The sequence below is a fragment of the Aspergillus nidulans genome, chromosome VIII (assembly GCF_000011425.1).
Source record: "Aspergillus nidulans FGSC A4 chromosome VIII".
Taxonomy (NCBI): domain Eukaryota; kingdom Fungi; phylum Ascomycota; class Eurotiomycetes; order Eurotiales; family Aspergillaceae; genus Aspergillus; species Aspergillus nidulans.
In genome coordinates this window covers 2,385,460-2,402,989 of record NC_066264.1, presented here as the reverse complement: position 1 = coordinate 2,402,989, position 17,530 = coordinate 2,385,460, and the positions used below count along the sequence as shown (strand labels likewise).

The 17,530-nt window shown below is 51.5% G+C and overlaps 7 protein-coding genes across 7 annotated transcripts, besides 1 other annotated feature; 3 read left to right on the top strand and 4 right to left on the bottom strand.

Annotated features, from left to right (window-relative positions):
- Positions 1–17,530: part of a sequence feature (contig 1.13 2696..249512(-1)) that runs on past both edges of the window.
- Positions 111–629, bottom strand: ANIA_00795 (uncharacterized protein; the record flags this gene model as incomplete). The annotated part of the gene is made up of 2 exons (XM_653307.2): positions 449–629; positions 111–388 (listed from the first exon to the last, which is right to left on the bottom strand). Exons 1-2 carry the CDS (start codon positions 570–572, stop codon positions 111–113), a joined length of 402 nt encoding a protein of 133 aa, XP_658399.1. The 5' UTR covers positions 573–629.
- ANIA_00796 (rRNA-processing protein UTP11) lies at positions 914–1,838 on the top strand (the record flags this gene model as incomplete). The annotated part of the gene is made up of 2 exons (XM_653308.1): positions 914–1,009; positions 1,074–1,838. The coding sequence occupies 2 exons, from the start codon at positions 914–916 to the stop codon at positions 1,836–1,838; spliced, it is 861 nt and encodes a 286-aa protein (XP_658400.1).
- On the bottom strand, positions 2,047–4,856 carry ANIA_00797 (trifunctional histidinol dehydrogenase/phosphoribosyl-AMP cyclohydrolase/phosphoribosyl-ATP diphosphatase; the record flags this gene model as incomplete). Its single annotated transcript, XM_653309.2, has 3 exons — positions 3,903–4,856; positions 2,302–3,858; positions 2,047–2,246 (listed from the first exon to the last, which is right to left on the bottom strand). The coding sequence occupies exons 1-3, from the start codon at positions 4,747–4,749 to the stop codon at positions 2,047–2,049; spliced, it is 2,604 nt and encodes an 867-aa protein (XP_658401.1). The 5' UTR covers positions 4,750–4,856.
- Positions 6,852–7,924, top strand: ANIA_00798 (uncharacterized protein; the record flags this gene model as incomplete). The annotated part of the gene is made up of 2 exons (XM_653310.2): positions 6,852–7,321; positions 7,398–7,924. The coding sequence occupies 2 exons, from the start codon at positions 6,852–6,854 to the stop codon at positions 7,801–7,803; spliced, it is 876 nt and encodes a 291-aa protein (XP_658402.1). The 3' UTR covers positions 7,804–7,924.
- Positions 9,060–11,507, bottom strand: ANIA_00799 (uncharacterized protein; the record flags this gene model as incomplete). Its single annotated transcript, XM_653311.1, has 2 exons — positions 9,060–10,049; positions 10,104–11,507. 2 exons carry the CDS (start codon positions 11,505–11,507, stop codon positions 9,060–9,062), a joined length of 2,394 nt encoding a protein of 797 aa, XP_658403.1.
- ANIA_00800 (uncharacterized protein) lies at positions 11,836–14,238 on the top strand (the record flags this gene model as incomplete). The annotated part of the gene is made up of 1 exon (XM_653312.1): positions 11,836–14,238. One exon carries the CDS (start codon positions 11,836–11,838, stop codon positions 14,236–14,238), a length of 2,403 nt encoding a protein of 800 aa, XP_658404.1.
- Positions 14,925–16,987, bottom strand: ANIA_00801 (uncharacterized protein; the record flags this gene model as incomplete). The annotated part of the gene is made up of 5 exons (XM_050613300.1): positions 14,925–15,220; positions 15,274–16,040; positions 16,101–16,250; positions 16,319–16,602; positions 16,669–16,987. The coding sequence occupies 5 exons, from the start codon at positions 16,985–16,987 to the stop codon at positions 15,004–15,006; spliced, it is 1,737 nt and encodes a 578-aa protein (XP_050469127.1). The 3' UTR covers positions 14,925–15,003.

Here is a 17,530-nt window from a genome sequence, read left to right as displayed (position 1 = left end):
CAGGTAAATCGAAAATGCCCAACGCCAAAAGTCCGTATGTATACATCGACACGCCCGCATCAATATCATATCAATCGCATCCCAACACCACCTAATTCACTCTAGCCTCATTAGCTTGACTTCCCAGCAGCCTTCGCCTTTGCCTCCGATTTCCGCTGCTCATCCTCCCTCATCATGCGAATAACCTCCTCCCTCCTCTTCTCTACCCGTTCCTGTTCCTCCAGTTTCGCTCGCCGCCGCTCTTCGTGCGAAGCAAACCACTCTTCCCGCGCCCGATCCTCCTCCTCTGGTTTCGCATGCTCAATCATACAAGAATTCATCGCGAGGCGCTGCGCCCGGCACACCCACGTTGCTGTGACCGTGCGGTTGACCGCGCATTCGGCGAAAGCTATCCAGAGATACATATATTAGCCGCGGTCTATTGATAGCATCGCAAATATGGGAGTACCCTTTATCTCAGGCGCGCAATAGGCGCGCACACGCTTGTAGTATAATTGTTTGACTTCGGCTTCTTGGGCGGCGGAGAGGGGGAGTGGGTTGCGGAGGTTGTATCTGGGGTTTGTGGTTGTCATTTTTGGCTGATCATTAATAACTGAGATGAATGGAATTATTGGTGTGTTGGCAGAGGGATTGTTCGAATTTTGCGCTTGAATGCAGGTAGGTAAGGTGGTCTAGTGAGCTAGGTGGTGAGGTTCGGCAGAGCTGGAGGTTTTAGTCTCCTCCGTCTCGGGCCAGGCCAGACCAAACAGCACCTAATTTCTGAGAACTTTTTATCTCCGACACCTTCAACTATCACCACCATACCTCATCCTCCCACATCCCTTATATTCCCTTTACTTTCCCACCAGTTCTTCCTTTGAATCGCTTTTACAAGACTTATCGTATAAAAAGGGGAAGAAATAAAATCGCCAAAATGTCTTCTATGCGCAATGCTGTCCAACGCCGCCAACATCGCGAGCGAGGACAACTCCAGGGCCGCGAAAAATGGGGTATCCTAGAAAAGCACAAGGTGCGTCTTTCCTTGCGTACTTTACTTCCTGCAGACAGTGTCTGACTTGTTTCGTTGGTTATAGGACTACTCCCTCCGCGCGAAAGACTACAACATGAAAAAACAAAAAATCAAGCGGCTCGAAGAAAAAGCACGCGATCGCAACCCGGACGAATTCGCCTTTGGCATGATGTCCTCGCACTCATCGACGAAGGGAAAACATGGTACAGGGATGCGCGAGTCTGCGACTGCTCAGGGCCTCTCCCATGAAGCAATCAAGTTGCTTAAGACGCAGGATGCCGGGTATCTTCGGACAGTGGGGGAGAGAGTTAGACGGCAGATCGAGAAAGTAAAGGAGGATTTGAGGATTCAGGAATCTATGGGGGAGGCGCTAGGAGTTCAGGAGGACACTAGACAGGAGGACGACGGCGACGATTTCGACGATTTCGACTTTGGGGCCGCGGAGAAGAAAGCGCGGAAGTTGCTTTTCGCGGACGATAGGGAAGATCAGAAGGTCTTGAAGAGGGTTTTGGAGCAGCGAGAGCAAGAGGGAGAAACCGAAGAGGAAGAGGAATCGTTTGGTGAGCGCGCTCAGCAGCAACAGAAGAGGAAAACTCGAAAAGAGCTGGAAGCAGAGAAACAGGCGCTGGTTGAGGCACGACGGGCGAGGAAACTCAAGAAGAGGGCTCTAGAGGTACGACAGAACAAGCTCAAGGCGCTGCAGAAGCAGTATGCCGATATCACCTCCGCAGAGCGGGCACTGGATCTGCAGCGGGCGAAGATGTCGAATTCCGTGGGAGGTGTTAATAAGAATGGGCTGAAATTCAAGATTAAAGAGCGGAAGAGGTGATTCTCGTGCGTGTCCGATTCTGCGATGATTTACGACGGCTGAAAAGTTCTTGTTGGTCTTGTCTCGGATTACATAGATTGCATTGTATTATACTGTGATAGGCGTCCAGATACCACTTCAATTCGAAGACCTCAATTTTTATTGCTCATCTGAATCATGCTTGCACGTAACTAAATCGTAACCAACTCCGAATAAACTATTTTCTTTACTACAACTGCTCCTGCTTCATAGCCGCAACACGGATGCTCACTGCCCGCTTGTGGGCATCTAATCCCTCCACAGCCGCGAGCGTCTCGACAGTCTTGGACAGACGCAGAAGACCATCCGCCGTTAGGTTTGAGGAGGTGATGTGCTTGAGGAAGGAGCCAAGGTTGACTCCGGAGTACTGCTTGGCGTAGCCATATGTTGCTAGGAAGAGAAGTTAGAATCGGTGGTAAAAGAATCATAGGAGTTGGGAACGTACGCAATGAGTGGTTGACACCAGCAGAGTAGTCACCCACACTCTCAGGCGTCCACTGTCCGATGAAAACAGATCCCGCATTTTGGACCTTCTCGACAGCGGCCTCTGCATTCTGGATTTGCAGGATGAGATGCTCAGGAGCGTAATCGTTGCTCAGAGCCATTGCCTCATCAAGGTCCCTAACAACAAAGGTGACGGAGTGTGCGAGGGATCCACGGACGATGTCCATGCGAGGAAGAGCACGGGCGTGGCGATCTACCTCATCTTCAATGGCTTTCAGTTCCTGCTCGTTCAGGTCAATCGCGATGAGAATGACCTGGGAATCGACACCGTGTTCTGCTTGGCTGAGAAGGTCTGAAGCAACGAAGGCGGGGTTGGCGGCCTTGTCGGCAATGACGAGAACCTCACTAGGTCCGGCAGGCATGTCGATGCTGACACCAGCGGAGGTATCGTTGGAAACCAACATCTTGGCGGCGGTCACGAACTGATTACCAGGTCCCAAAATCTTGTCGACCTTGCTGACGCTCTCAGTACCGTAGGCCATGGCTGCTACAGCCTGCGCGCCTCCAGCAAGGACGATGCTCTCCGCTCCAACCTTGTGTGCGACATAGACAATCTCGGGGGTGATGCTGCCGTCGGCACGAGGTGGAGAGGCAAAGACGATCTTCTTGCAGCCGGCAACCATGGCGGGAACACCAAGCATCATTGCAGTAGATGGCAGCACGGCCGTTCCACCGGGAATGTAGCAACCAACACGCTCAATGGGCCGCGAGAAGCGGGAGCAGACTACGCCAGGCATGGTCTCCATCGACAATGCATCATTGCTGCCTTTCTGGGCGCTGTGGAATCTGGCAATGTTGGAAATACTGACATCAATCGCCTCCTGAACTTCTGGTGACAGCTTCATCAGCTCGGCCGGGAACGGTGCTTTGAGGACAGGTGAGGTCAAAGATGTGGCCTTTTCGAACTTATGTGTGTACTTAAGAACACCAGCATCACCCTGCTCACGGACATCCTGAATGATGGGCTTGACAAGGCCGACAATGGCGTCGTTTGACTTTTGCGATGGCCGCTTGAGGTACTCCTGGACCTTCTCCGCCGGCGTCGAAGCGGTAGCGACACGGGTCATCTCGATCCGAGACGTGTCTTCCTTTGGCTCCTCTGGCTTCGGAGCAGGCTTCGCTTCAGCAGGCTTCTCGGCAAGACCAGCCTTCTCTGCCCAAGGGCCCTTGGCGTCACCCTTTCTCCGCTTCACCTTTAGGCTCTTCAAGTCAAGGTTTCTCTCGACATCCTCAAGGCTGACACCGGCGGCAACACAGCGGGTGAGCGCAAAGTACAAAAGATCGGCTGCTTCGAAAGCGATATCCTCCTTTGTTTCCGCACGACACAACTCGTCAGCCTCTTCCATGATCTTGGCTTGTGTAAGCTTAGGCTCGTTGAACAGTCGCGCGGTGTACGAGCCGGCCGGGGCATCGGCCTTGCGGGCTTGTAGCGTCTTTTGGAGGCGTGATAAACCGGTGTAAGGTCCGAAACAGCTGGCGGTGCCGAGGTGGCAGAAACCTGAAAGTCAGCACTAGGTGTACGTAAGTGACGAGACGTCCTACCTCTTCCGATCTGCTTCACGATGAAAACCAAGCAGTCGCTGTCGCAGTCAAATCCGATGCGGATCAACTCCTGTACGTCACCGCTGGATTGACCCTTGTACCACAGACCACGCTTCCGGCTCTGGTAGACACCGGTGCCTGTACGCAGAGCCTCCGCGATACTCTCGTCGCTACTCCACACAAACCCCAAGCAAGTACCCCTCTCGTCCGTTACTGTTGTGGCATACAGACCATTACCCTGGTCCTTGACACCCCGCGCAGCAATCAAAGAACCCGCCTGGATCTTCCCACTGGACTCCTCGCGGCTGATAGTCAGAGCGGCCGCAGGAACAATACTGACACCTCCCTGCTTCATTGTATCCTTGACCGCATCCTCGGTCACGTCTCCAGAATATGTACGGTAGAGAAGCTGGGCTTCCGGGTTCAGTCCGAGCTTCACAGAGATAGAGTGGACAACGGCCGAGTCCGTGCACAGGCCGGCCTCTTCGCGCTCAATGTGCTTAACCACCCATTTCTGAAACGCTTCCACTTGGTCGTTGGAAGAAGTGTAGACAACGAGCCGTGACGAGGGGACGGATTGTTCTTCGGAGAGGGCATTCAATTGGTCAAGGGAGATGAAGATCTTGGCCGCGCCGGCGTTGAGGATGTCGACAAGATCGCCCGTTGCGGAGATGCCAGTTGCGTCGACGTAGATATCGAGTAGGCGGAAATTTTGTCGGATAAAGGTCTCAGCCTGGGCGAGGTCGGTAGCCTTGATCAGAACGCGGCCGAAGTAGGCGATCTGCTGGAGGGAGAGGCCGCCGGACGCGGAGGCGGGGTCGTAGGAGACGAGGAAGGGAGTGGCCATGTTTCGGAGGTCAATCAGGTCAATGGGGTCAAGAGAAAAGAGAGAAAATAGAGGTGAGATAGAGAAGAGTCCAGTGCCCAACTGGAGAGAGCTTAACAAGGGCAAAGTGAAATGGGAATGCGTTGACTGTTGTGTAGCCGGTGATTCATCCCTTCAAGAAATTCTCGCCCCGCACCCCTCACCGCCTTGGTTCCGACTGTAATTATTGTGCTGTATCTCCGGACTCGGCATTGCGGCGGAGATCCGGCACTGATATCTCAGGCACTAAGGCAGCAAGGACCAGCCCTACTTGTCCTTGCCGCAGCAAGGTATATCGTGTCTGATTGTATTGATATAGCTTTTCGGAGCCATATTCACTTTTGATATAATAGTTAACTCTTACTGACCAGCCAGATGATTACTACACCTCTTCTATCAAATCAACGACCACCACAGTCACTTTCTCACACACACAAAAAGCATTATCCAACGTCTGAATCAATCATCCAGCACCGTTTGCCTCAAGAAATCGCCTATGACAAGTGTATTATAGGTGAACTGTCTAGACGAGTACCTGGTCTTTCTTCCCTTGTCCATCGGTAGCCGTCTAGACTCAACACTGCTCAGAAACCGGTAGAGATGAGGATACTGTATCTGACTGCAGATATGCAGTTGGGTTTAAGGGCGAGTGACGGCCAGAGAGCTACTGAGGACGCGCCAACATGCCTCTGAATCGCGGCACTGCGTGCGAGGGCGGAAGGACGACTTGCGGGTGGGATGACTCTTGAGAGGTTATCTGGATGGTTAAAAGTTGCTTTGGTGCTTTGGCGGTCGTAAGACAGATATACCTCTCCATATTGGAGGAGCTGGCTTAGAATGAGCATACCAGAAAAATCCGTTGATACGTAGAGAAGCTAGGGCTACCCAGTAACCTGGAACCCACCGTGGCATAGGCCAGGCCAGTAGCAAAAGGAGGAAACAAACACACGAAGCATTTAGGCATTCTATGGTCTTGGACTTGACTAAGACAGGTATAACTAAAACAGATAGAGGACTTCATATCTAGATGAGCTAATGGACGCCGGTCCACTTACAATATAGCCTTTCTTCTACCCTCGTCCTCCACAAACGGCAGTACATATCAAGTCCCTCTCGACAGCTATTGGGCGTGAGCGGTTCCATTGCCATCGGCCTGGCTTTTAGTGCTTTCATTACGCTCCAGATGCAGGGATTTCCGTTTTATGATCCCTATCCGTGAGTCTGGGTACGGTGGTGCACAGTCTCGAGCGAAACAAGAGACCTGTCTTCGGTCCCAGATCCACTCTAATCCAACATCCAAGCGCATAATCATGAACCAGCGGTACTTTACTGAGTATCTTAATTTACCTGAGCCCAGCTTCAGCCATTGTCAGTCAGGCTATTAGTAAGACTGACCATGGGCATATGCGTATTGTCGCAGTGTAATAGTCTCTTACAATCTCGCCTCAAGCCCAGCTCAAAGATCACAATTTCGACGGCGATAGCTGATCTCGACATCGTACAGCGAAGTCGTGTATTGGAACGCTGTTCTGTCGGTCAGCTGTAGTTGGGGAGACGAGAGCTGCTGCATATAATGGAGGTCACTCGCGGGGTTAGATACTGGGCTTAGAGGAATCGCAATTGAAAAGTGATTTGAGGCAAGAAATATCTATCATTATCAGATCTGAATACGCATTTTTTATTGCGGCTCAATCGCAACCGTGCCATCCAGGGAACCTGGACTGTATAGTAAAGTTGGACATCCCCAAGCTTGCCCTAAATTAGGGTAACAACTGGATCGCTTGACTGAATACCACTACCCGCAACTTTACACTGCTGAGCTGATTAACTCCATCTTGTTGCTCAGCCTTGTGAATGACCTTCCAAGACAAGTAAGCCTTAACTCAGACCTCGGGCTTGGACCGCTAGGTACCACGTACGAGAGGGCCAATTGGTGCCCACCTCGTATTTCCTCTTGGCCGTTGACTAGACACAATTCGGTCAAGGGGCAAGAGTTGCCCTTTAAACCTTCAACTTTCCCCCTTTGCGCTCCCTGAGTACCACAGAAGCCCTGTGTTCCCTCGTCAGCCCATCTGAAGGCCACCATGCCCACCGCAACCGCCACGCTCTCCTGGAAATTCACAAACTGGGGCCCACTGACAACCCCCTGGTCCCTGCCAGACTCCTGCACCAGCAACGTCGCTATCGCGTCTACCGCTGACACAGATTTCGTCCTCTGGGCCGAGCTGTGCCCGTTTTCGTTTGATTCGTGTTATCCCTCTCCAACTGACTCGAATGCGCCGGAGGCACTGTCTTCAGCGTTGAACACACACGGTACCGACATTTATGCACCCCCGTTCTATTCTCCTGCTCCGGCATGTCCGAATGGGTGGAAAACCGTCGGGGTGGCGGCGAGAGACGGTGATGCGACTGCCTCGCGAGCCGGATGGTTCACTACAATATACGAGGGGGAACAACTGGACGACATCGACTCGGAAGTTTTGACCCCGGCATACAATCAAGTTCTTGCAGGACTGCTCGATGCAGACGAGACAGCTGTCGTTTGTTGTCCAAGGTAACCTAGTTTCATCTCCACATCTCTCCCTCTTACCTCCTCATGCATGAAAGACGTGGTACTGACTGATGCGTAGTTCAATGACAATGCTCCCGGGCTTTTACTGCTCTTCTTCCCTCCCCTCCTACACCGTATCAACGGCCTGCGAGGTTTTCCACAGGGGCGATATAACTGATTTGCCGAGTCTTCGGGAATCAAGCGTGACCTGGACAACCACAACCACGACGTACAGTGCCGAGGAGACGCCAGAGTTCACGGGCTGGTCACAGGTTGCGCCGTTGTTGCTGTTCCACAAGCCTACTGATGTTGCGCGGGGTGGGGATGACGATGCAGGGGCAAATGATGTGGTTGATAGCGCTGGCGAGACGAATGCGGCTGCCCCGGGGTACGGCAGGGAGAGCTTCTGGGGCGTCGGGGTCAAAGTTGCAGCCAGTGCAGTGGGCTCAATGCTTGCGGGGGCGGCGTTTATATTGCTCAGATAGGGCTGGAGGTTATGCGGTACAGCTCCAGAGGCATCGTCTCCTCTATATCTTCTTTTTCATACTCTGGTCCCAGGCAAATCACGAACCCGAAGATCGATTTGTTAACACAGACTCTCCACAGAAACCCAGCCCAATGACTTGCTATTTTGCTTTTGCTTACCTTCCCAGCAGCAACCCTAAGTCTCCTCACAGACTAAATACCCCTTCTGCCACTTTATCCCGTCAATTCTCCTTGATTCTAGCCTGGACCACACTTGATCCTCCCCTGCCGCACATAAAACGCCTGCCACCCTTAACCTGACCACTTTACGGTTCAGCTGCATCTTATCATCCCCGCCTCTCATTCCAGAAACAGCTTATTAAAGCGGGCATATGTCCTCCCTTCCTCCCCAGCCGCTGCATGCGCGAGCAAGTATAGTGCGCGTTAATTATGCGAGCAGCAGGTGCGTTGACGTCGCCTGTGTCGAGTCCATGCGGATAGCCCATGTTGCGTTTAGATAAAGAGAATTCTAAAAGTACGGGATCCGCGACTCAGGATACGAGTATCCGGACCTTATCAATAGGAGGTAATAGTCTTTTCAAGGGAGATGATGACTGACAGAATGCAGCCTCGAATAGAGCGTTCGTGTCATACCACGACCATTCAGCCCACGAGCACATCTGCATCGACAAACGTAAATATCCTGCGAATCGGGAATTACAGGCGAACTGGTTGGCTGGGTTTTACTGACTGACAACTAATGATAGCGAGGACAATACGCTTCAGCAAGTGCACCCTTGATGGCTAGATGCAAAATGGTCTTGTTGCCGTCAATGAAAACTGTTCCTTTGTGATATGGACAAACTGTGTTTGACCGATCTGTTTAAAGTGATATATATTGGGGTCTCTCTATGCTTTCTACTCATATCGGACGCTGGATCCTGACGATTATTGAAGTATACGGTGGCTCTATAGCGAGCTCCAGCCTAACCAATCCGGCACCTTGGTTATGGAAAGTCCGTCGACGTTTCCCTAGATTAATGACTAATGATGCTGCTGGCAAGCTCGTAACTTATGAGCTCCGAACGTTAGATGGTAACGCTGGTTAAACAGGCTCGATTTCGAAGCAATCAAGGTACGGTACTTCTTATCCAGCTTCGCCCCTGATAGTAAAATAGTTAGACTTCTTTGGAAACATAAAGCTCTGTCTATCAATTCTGTCTCATATCAGGCAGTAGATATCACGGGAAAGCATCAAAAATAAATAGGGTTATTGCTAGAAAAAGTATATAACCTCCTTTATGATAAACAGAATCGCACCCATAAATTTGACCCCCTCAAGACTACCAATCAACCAGAAGATAACAAGCAGGTAGGCCGTTGAAGGGCACCTGTTCATATTCTCTAAATCATCTCCAGCAAGACCCTTGACAGAAGGGATGGCGTGTAAAATGACGGCGCAAAGAAGTATATTTGACAGTGCCCAAGTCAGCACCACCTTGTCCGGATACACTCTCGAGGTATTTTCACATTTTCTTGAAGGTAGTCTTGCTGACTCTAGATCTGGAGGATCTAAAAGCTGCGCCAGCGAATCGTCATATGCTTTATTCAAATCGTCGTCACTGGGGGAATCGAGGTGCACTTTGTTTCCGGGGCGCACGAAGTAATTCGTAGGAATAGGTATTCCGCCATTTGCAGTATTTTGCTCTTCGGATACGGACAGTTTGCTATACATGAATGTGGTTATGTTGATAAAGTTCACGTGTGCGAGTATGCAGAGGACATATTGGATACTCTGCTCCGCGTCAGTCGAATTGGATTGAGGAGAGCTTTGAAGACGGAAACCTACTGCTGCAAAAATAATCCAAGGATCGAGGAATAACATGGATGCCAGGAGCCGAATGGCATAAATAGCAACCAGCGGAAGGATTGCAAGGGAAAAGCGACGTTCGTCAAACCATTCACGGAAGTCTGTGGGATTATTGCTGAGAATGTGAAATGTAGGCCTTGTCGTCTTGAAACCAACCACAATAATGGCAATAAGTATGTATGCTGCGAGAAGTATCCACCCCACTGTGATAACAGTACGAATAATACGTAGCCTGTTAGTATGCGGCTGATAGGTCAAACCACAGAGCACAGATACCATCAGGAGAAAGGTGTACAGCGTCAAGAGGCCTGTCTCTGTGGCCGAACTATGCCGGCCGATAATAGAATCTGAGGCGAAATAGTGGTTGATGAAGAAGAATATGAGAAATGTGTTGCCCTAACCCTATATTAGCCCGGGCTCGAGTCTGCAGGGATGATGACAAGAACTTACAATCGCAAACCAGGAAACGACGAGATTTAGGCATGAATATATAAGCAGAGCAGCAAATTTCAGTTTCCGGAGCCCCCCTTCTATGTTCTGCATGGTACTCCACGAATCCATCATGAAAACTATTCGGTCCTGCATATAATGCTGAAGGTCGACAATGTATGCGTCTATCGAAGGAGGGGCTTGAACATGGGCCCTAGCCTTGCGCACATAATCAAGACGATCTCGATTCCAACGGCGAGAGAGAATATCGAACGCCCAGAGCCGGCGGTCCGATATGTGACTACCCCATGTAATGGACTTCGGCTCGTCTCGAACAGACGCTGCTTCCCAGCCTCCTGAGGTTTGGTCCTGGCTTTTCCTCTCCTGCTGGCATCTGAAAGCAGAAAGCTGGGTTGGAAATGCTGGTGCAAACCCCAGGAAGGACTGGAAGGGATTCTCCAGAACACTTGCCAGCTTCAGATGCACACCATAAGCAGCTGCCAGAGGATTCAGCGCCCAGGTCAGTAGCGAGGCCCTCATTTCTGTCTGCCCAACAACTCCTCCGCACCTCGGATGGAGGTGCAGTCGCTCCCAGAGACGGTAAATGGCGTCTGCAGAAGGCTTTGCCCCAGCTGGGACGAAGACACACATCTGGGGATCAAGCTCCGGTAGGATCGCCTCCGAAAGCCACTTGCCACAGCTTTGAGGACCTTGATATCTTTCGGTTAAGCAGAGGATCATCTGGACTGGAGTTTGCGGACATTCTGGCAAAGGTTGCAGGGTGCTATCCCGGAGTCTGGCGCAAGTGGTATACTCAAACAGATGGGCGCGGACATCTTGACCCTGCACATCGCGCACTGCCAGGGCTGGCTGCCAGAGTCCAATCAGTGTGAGAGCAGCCTTTGCTTCTTCTGACAATCTACCTCGCCCGTCGCCAAGAATGCAGACAACGCACCTCTTCCACCCGTGCCGCTTCCACGTCTTAACCCTCTTCTGGGAGGAGATGTACTGGATATTGGCAAAGATGCTAGTCAAAGTACGACCCAGATCCGTCCCAGACTCATCGCAGAGAGGGATTATGATAAGAAGCTCTGTTCGTCGGGGTTTGATGTACAGATTCTGTCGCAACGTGAATCGCTCCTTGTGGAACCCCGAGGGCTCGCAGGTGAGGGCTGAGTATCGGACGGTCATGAGCTCGTCATCATCATATTTACCGTTGACTTGACTGCGGATCTGGGGATGCACTGGACATGTCAAAACAACGTTCCGCCGCACGAGACCTGCTTCAAGCACGGGTCGTTTTCGCTCGATGGGGACCAGCTCTATAGTCGGTCTTGGGCCTGCTGCAGCCGGTCCAGTCCAGGACTGCTGTGAGCAGAGTTTGGGAGAAATGTCATACACTGTCTCGGCCGTACCTTGGTCCATGATATTTAACGAATGTGTTTGGATTCTGTCTGGGGGGAGTCTTCAATATACAGCCGTGCGATTCACTGCCGCCAGCAGCGCCGCTCTAGCCGCCAACTTAACAGCCACGCATTAACTCCAGATTAGGGTCCATAAAGGAACGATCTACAGCCTCATCGCGCCATAAAGGGGTTATTTTTAGGTTGCAAACGGGTGAAAATGCCTTCAGCCTTGTCACATTAGCCGCCCGCCAACGCGTCCCCACCCCGCGTCTGATCATGGTTATAAGCCGACTGTTAGAGAACCATTTTTCCTTTTCATCAAAATTATACTTACCAGCGACTAGACCATGGCCGAAGCTATGCAATGGCAAATCGACATCCCCAGTCTCTCGCAGCTGGTATTCAGCGCCGGCGCACACGGGTTGAAGCAACTAGCACTGGCGGGCGTCGAACCTCATACAATCGGCTGCATGCTCATGATCGCCGAGTATACCCCAGCATCGCAAGACTTCAGGACCCAGCTGAACAAGGCTCGGCAGCAACAGCGCATGGACCGGGTATGGCTCTTCAAGCTCGTGGAGATTGGAGCATGTACGAACTTCATTGCGGATCAGATGCTGAAGACGAGAGCAGGTGAGAACGTGCTGGCTCTAATTGCGGCCGTGGCCACTGTGATGGACGAGCAGAGCTGTACGGCAGTGCTGTTGTCCCTATTCGAAGCCGCCAACGTATCTCTAGACAACACGCCCGGCATCATGCAGCTACAGAGAATCCGAAGCTGTCTCGCCCCGCTGGCGGGCAAGACAGGGTTCGCGGAGAAGACCCTGCAGTACCACCATTTTTTCCTATCGCTACTGGAAAAAAAGAACAATGGAGAGTCGCAGAGACCTAGAGGGTCACCGTATGAGGGTCTGCCAGAGGTCAAAGATATGCCGAAGATGATACGGCTGGTACATAGACTGATCAGCTTAGGCGGTCGACGGTGTCTCGTTCGGTACAGCGTCCTGCGTGGTGCTGCATGGATGGCGACATACGCATCGTACATTCTGGGACTCCGGATGTGCGCGGTGAAAGCAGATGGTACGCCAGTGCCCATGACGAGCAGCTATGAGGAAGCCCAGGTCATCTTCGAGGTCTCTGCCCCTGAGAGCGCCGGAAGCCTCTACCTGGAAGGAAATCTTCAGGACCTCATTACATTAGAGACAGCCCAAATCTCCATCAGAAATGGCTGGCGGGTTGACTGCTCCATGGTGGACTTTGTCAGTCTGCATCACTCAGACCTGCGCCAGTCACAGCCTGTGGCCTTCTCCCGAATATCAGCGTTTGCTGCAATTGAGGCGCTCAACGAAACCTCCACCCTAAGTCTTTCCTTCGACCCGATTGATTCTGATTCCACCTGGTACCGGTCTCAATACTCCTCATCCATGGGCTTCCTCTCATTCACCCTTGCAGCCCTCCCTGACATCCAGGCTAGGGCGCTGCACATCCTGAGGATCCTTGGCTTTCGTCCGCCAGAGGATGGGTATCGTTTTCGTCCACATGGCGGAGTAGCAACATACTCCTGTCATGGCCACGACAGTGACCCTCCTCCCCTTGTGGAAAGTGGGCTGGAGCAGCTGAAAAATACGTATGAGTCTCTACGGGGACAGTATCTTGAACAGGACAACCTGGCAATTGGCAAAGACACGGACCTTGAGCGGCTCAGGTTTTATCTGGACGACTATAGGAATTCGGCCCTGTACGAGGCAGCTAATTGGCCCCGGCAGGTACTCAGGGAGCTGGTTTCCAGTATCACCGTTGCCGTCCATTTTGCGTCTCGGCTGGCCTTTACCGACTGGGATGTGAACCTGCGCATCATGTCTGCTTTGACCATGTCCCATAGAGAGCTGCCACCTATACGTCTTCGTCAGAAGACGGAATTTGAGGGACACTTATGCGAGGCAATCGCACTGTGTTCTGACAGTATGTCGGTCGATAGTATTGAGCAGCGTCTTTGGAATGCCGACTGGGTTGGCTTAGATATCGACGGCATAGCCATTCTCCGCAACGCTTCCATGCCTGAATCCTGGGCTAACATGAAGGGAGCCTATCTCGGTTTCCGACGTGGACGCATCCTGCACGAAAATCAGCAATATACAAAGATCCGGACAGACCGCATCTACACCCAGTCACAGAATCTCCTCGCAACGAAGATAAAGAAATGCACTGCGGCGACCGCCCCGATAAATGGCTGTCCTTCAATACAGTCCCGCGTCCTCATCATGCCAATAGCGGATACCATCTTTATGCGCCTCGAAGCAACTCCTACCCCAGGAGCTCCAGTCATCGGAGACGGCAGCCTGTCAGCCACATATGCTCCTGACTACCTGGTCACAGCGCCCTGCCAACACGGATATGATCCTAGGAGCGCGACGTTGACGATGGAGTATCCGTTTCTCCTAGGCTTCGCAGAGGGCCTCTTTTTTGACGACCACGCACTGCAGGATATCCGGCCTGGGAACTACGCGGGCATGAACGTCTTCTACCAGCTCACTAGTGAGAACCATCTGGCGCAGTGGTTGGCTTTGCAATGGCAACCAGCCAATGACCCCTTTCGCTGCCTCCGTATCATCCAAAAGGGCTGCTGCCTTCAGTGTCTCCTTGGGCGGTTGGGAAAGGTTCTCGAACAGCTACAGAGTAGCGCACATCATCAGTATCAGAGACTTCAGGGATATCCAGTATGCATTATAGCCGGGAAGGAGGAAGCTTGACACACATACTTGTAAAGTAAAGCAGTATTGATAAGACTCGCCGATACCGTGATATATGTCTTAGCACTTAGCCCTAATTGTCCCCAGCTCCTGGCCTAGGATCTCTATGAACCCGACTTGCCCGACTTCCTGCCTCTATTGAGATCAACAAGTCTCTCATTAGAGTGCCCCCTTCTCTTCCACTTCGAGTGAACCTTCAGCCATGTATTGTCGAAGGCGGCGTGTGGGTATAAGGCGACTGCAAGATGCGCATATGACTGGAGCAGCTTGACTGCGCAAACAGTGGCACTCTATAAATCGGCGGCTTTATAAAGCCGTATGCACCACACCTCAGGTTTTCGAGAGACTGAGCATAGCGGCGGCTGAGGAGATAGGGAAAGTACAAGCAGGATGAACGGATAATCGAACAGCCTCGAGCCAACCAGCACACGAAACATTACTGCGCAAAGAGATAGAACTTAGTTTAATAGCATGGACTGGTAGTATTTGCTCGATCTTTTTTTTTTCGAGTTTCTGTAATTCTCGATGAACACACATCCGTGGGACCAGGGCCTAGGGGGATTCACTATTATAATGCATCTGGTGAGCAGCATCTAACATTTGGTCTAGTCAGAGAGCTTCCTGTGTACTCAGGGACCAGATTCGTGGCACAAATATGACAATGCTAAAGTCCAAAGCACTGTATGCCTATAGCTGCACATAAAGCCGCCAAAACAAAAATCTTAGGGCCAGGACAATCTCGCAAGTATCATCCACTCCCTGACATCACAGCTTCGAGCGCGGCAGGGATTCATCAATAACAGGCAAATTCCGCCGCATGATCTTCCCGCTTCCAGTCCGGGGAATCTGGTCTATGAAGTACACACCTCCTGTCAACCACTTGTGTGGAGCGAAGTGTGCCTTGACCATGTCGAACAGCTCATGTTCTGCTACAGTGTCATCTTTACGCACGACAAATGCTCGCGGGTACTCAGCGCCATTTCTGGGTTCAATGTCAGTCCAAATTGTCCGAAGGCAACGTGAAGGCAAACTCACATCCTCGCACCAACAACAGCTGCATCGGCGACGCTGGGGTGGGTGAGAAGATACTGCTCCAACTCAGCCGGGGCAACTTGCAGCCCTTTGACCTTGATGAGCTCCTGGATCCGTGTCAGTTTGTTGTAGATCCTGGGGTTAGGACACATATGATATACCTTTAATCGATCGACAATATACATACGCCCCCTTTGATCGAAATATCCAATATCCCCCGTCTTCAGCCATCTTAACCCATTCTCTTCGACAATCGTCTCGTTTGTGGCTGTCGGATTCTTGTAATAACCCTTCATAACATTTGGCCCAGCGACCCAGATCTCGCCTACATCCGCCCCGTCCGGCGCAACACCACTAAAGTCCCTCCCTTCAAGCTTCTCGATTCGAGCAGCGCAGTTTGGATTCAACCAACCGATTGACCGGCCATCGTCCTCCTCATCTGGAGCAAATCCCGTAATCGAGCACGTCGCCTCCGTCATTCCCCACCCCTGCTTGACCGTGACACCTGGGCGGAGATAGAGTTTCTCAATTATACCGCCGAGTTCGGCACTCAGCGGTGCAGAGCCGCTGGTTACGATTTCCACTGCGCGAAGGTTATATCTCGAGGTATTTGGCTGTTTTGCGAGCGTGGCCATGATGGCTGGAACGGAGGCCATGAAATTGATGCGGTAAATATCCATGTAGAGGAGGTATTGGTCGACATTAAAGGATTTCATGATGAAGACTTTTGCGCCTAGGCGGGCCGCGTTGAGGCAGTAGTATGTTTGGCCCTGCAATCACTTAGTTCTCATGCAATCTAAGGAAGGGTACAATGAAATGGGCAAGAATACATAGGCATGATACATAGGCAGCGGAGCCAGCCACCGATCCCCCGCCATGTCGAGCCGCTCTTTGCGGCTCTTGCCTCTATGGTCATTCGATATAATGGCTCTCTTTGCGAGGAGCTGAGAAGAGTTCGCGATAGCATTATAGTGCGATATCTCCACGCCTTTGGGAAGTCCGGTTGTTCTTTCAACGTCAGAGCGATCATCACTTGGCAGAGACATACACACCCGCTAGAGTAGTTGATTATTGCAGTCGTCTCTTGAGCTTCTTTGAGCGTTTGAATCCTCTTCCATGACCAAGAGCGAACCTCATCAGCAGGCCTCCAGATCCTCGTCCAAGGCTGGACTGGTAATGACGAGTCATTTGAAATATCTTCAGGATCGCAGAAGAGGTACACCCGATCCCTCGGTAGACCAACTCTGGATGCCGCATCCAGCGCAACAGGGACCTGAGTCGAACCCGCAAGGATGAGCTTTGCATCTGAATTGCGCAACTGATATTCGACCTCTGCATGATCAATACCCTTGGTCATAAAACCCCTCAGAAACACTGATGGACAATGTAGTTACTCACCCTTAACACTCGCACCCCCCGCTACGGCCGTAAAGACACATCTTCCTGCAAGAACCCCCCACAGGAGGACCGGGAAGAAGAGAGCATTGTGCGAGTACAGCAGCACTTTATCGTTTGGCTGCAGACCAAGGTCTTCTAACCCCTTTGCAATCTGTTTCACGAGCACTTCTGCTTGCGCAAGGCTGAAGTTCTTGGATGGGTTGGAGGCATCAAAGTACTGCGGGGTTTGGCGGGTTGTAGGCGTGCCCGAAGAAAAGACGAAGGAGGCAACGTCCGTGACGGGAATGGGAATTCGGAGAGGAGACGTCAGAACTGTCATTATTGATCTGGCACTGGTTTTGTAGATGCTGGTAGCTTGAATAACAGGAGAAGAGTGCAGGTACCTAAAGTAAAGATAGGTGTGTTGGGGTACCGAGGTAGTCTTCTCTCTACTTCGTCTCCTCGCAGTGATTCGGCTATATGCCAGGAAAGCTTCCCCGGGGCGAGGATCCAGCTTGCTTTCGTGATTGCAGGTGCTTGATTGGCCATGAGGTTTTCTATCGAATGCTTCTATCAGGCGATGTTTTGTTGTTCAATACAACTAAATAGCCGGTTCTAGAACACGCCCTGGCGATTCCCAGCCGCAATTTGACGACAGTAACGGCCTTTCAACTATTTACAATTGCTCTGTAGAGGCCCTCGCCACTGGCCAATTCAGTAATATACATGGACAATTTCTTTAGGGGGTGGAGAGCAGGCTTCGTACCACTTATGAAACCCTTCAGTAGCGTTACGCTTAGAAGACAAGCCTTAAGAGTTTGTGTATAGATCAACCACGATCCCAAGTGGTTACTCTTTGGTTTCCGGAAGATTGGAGGCTTTG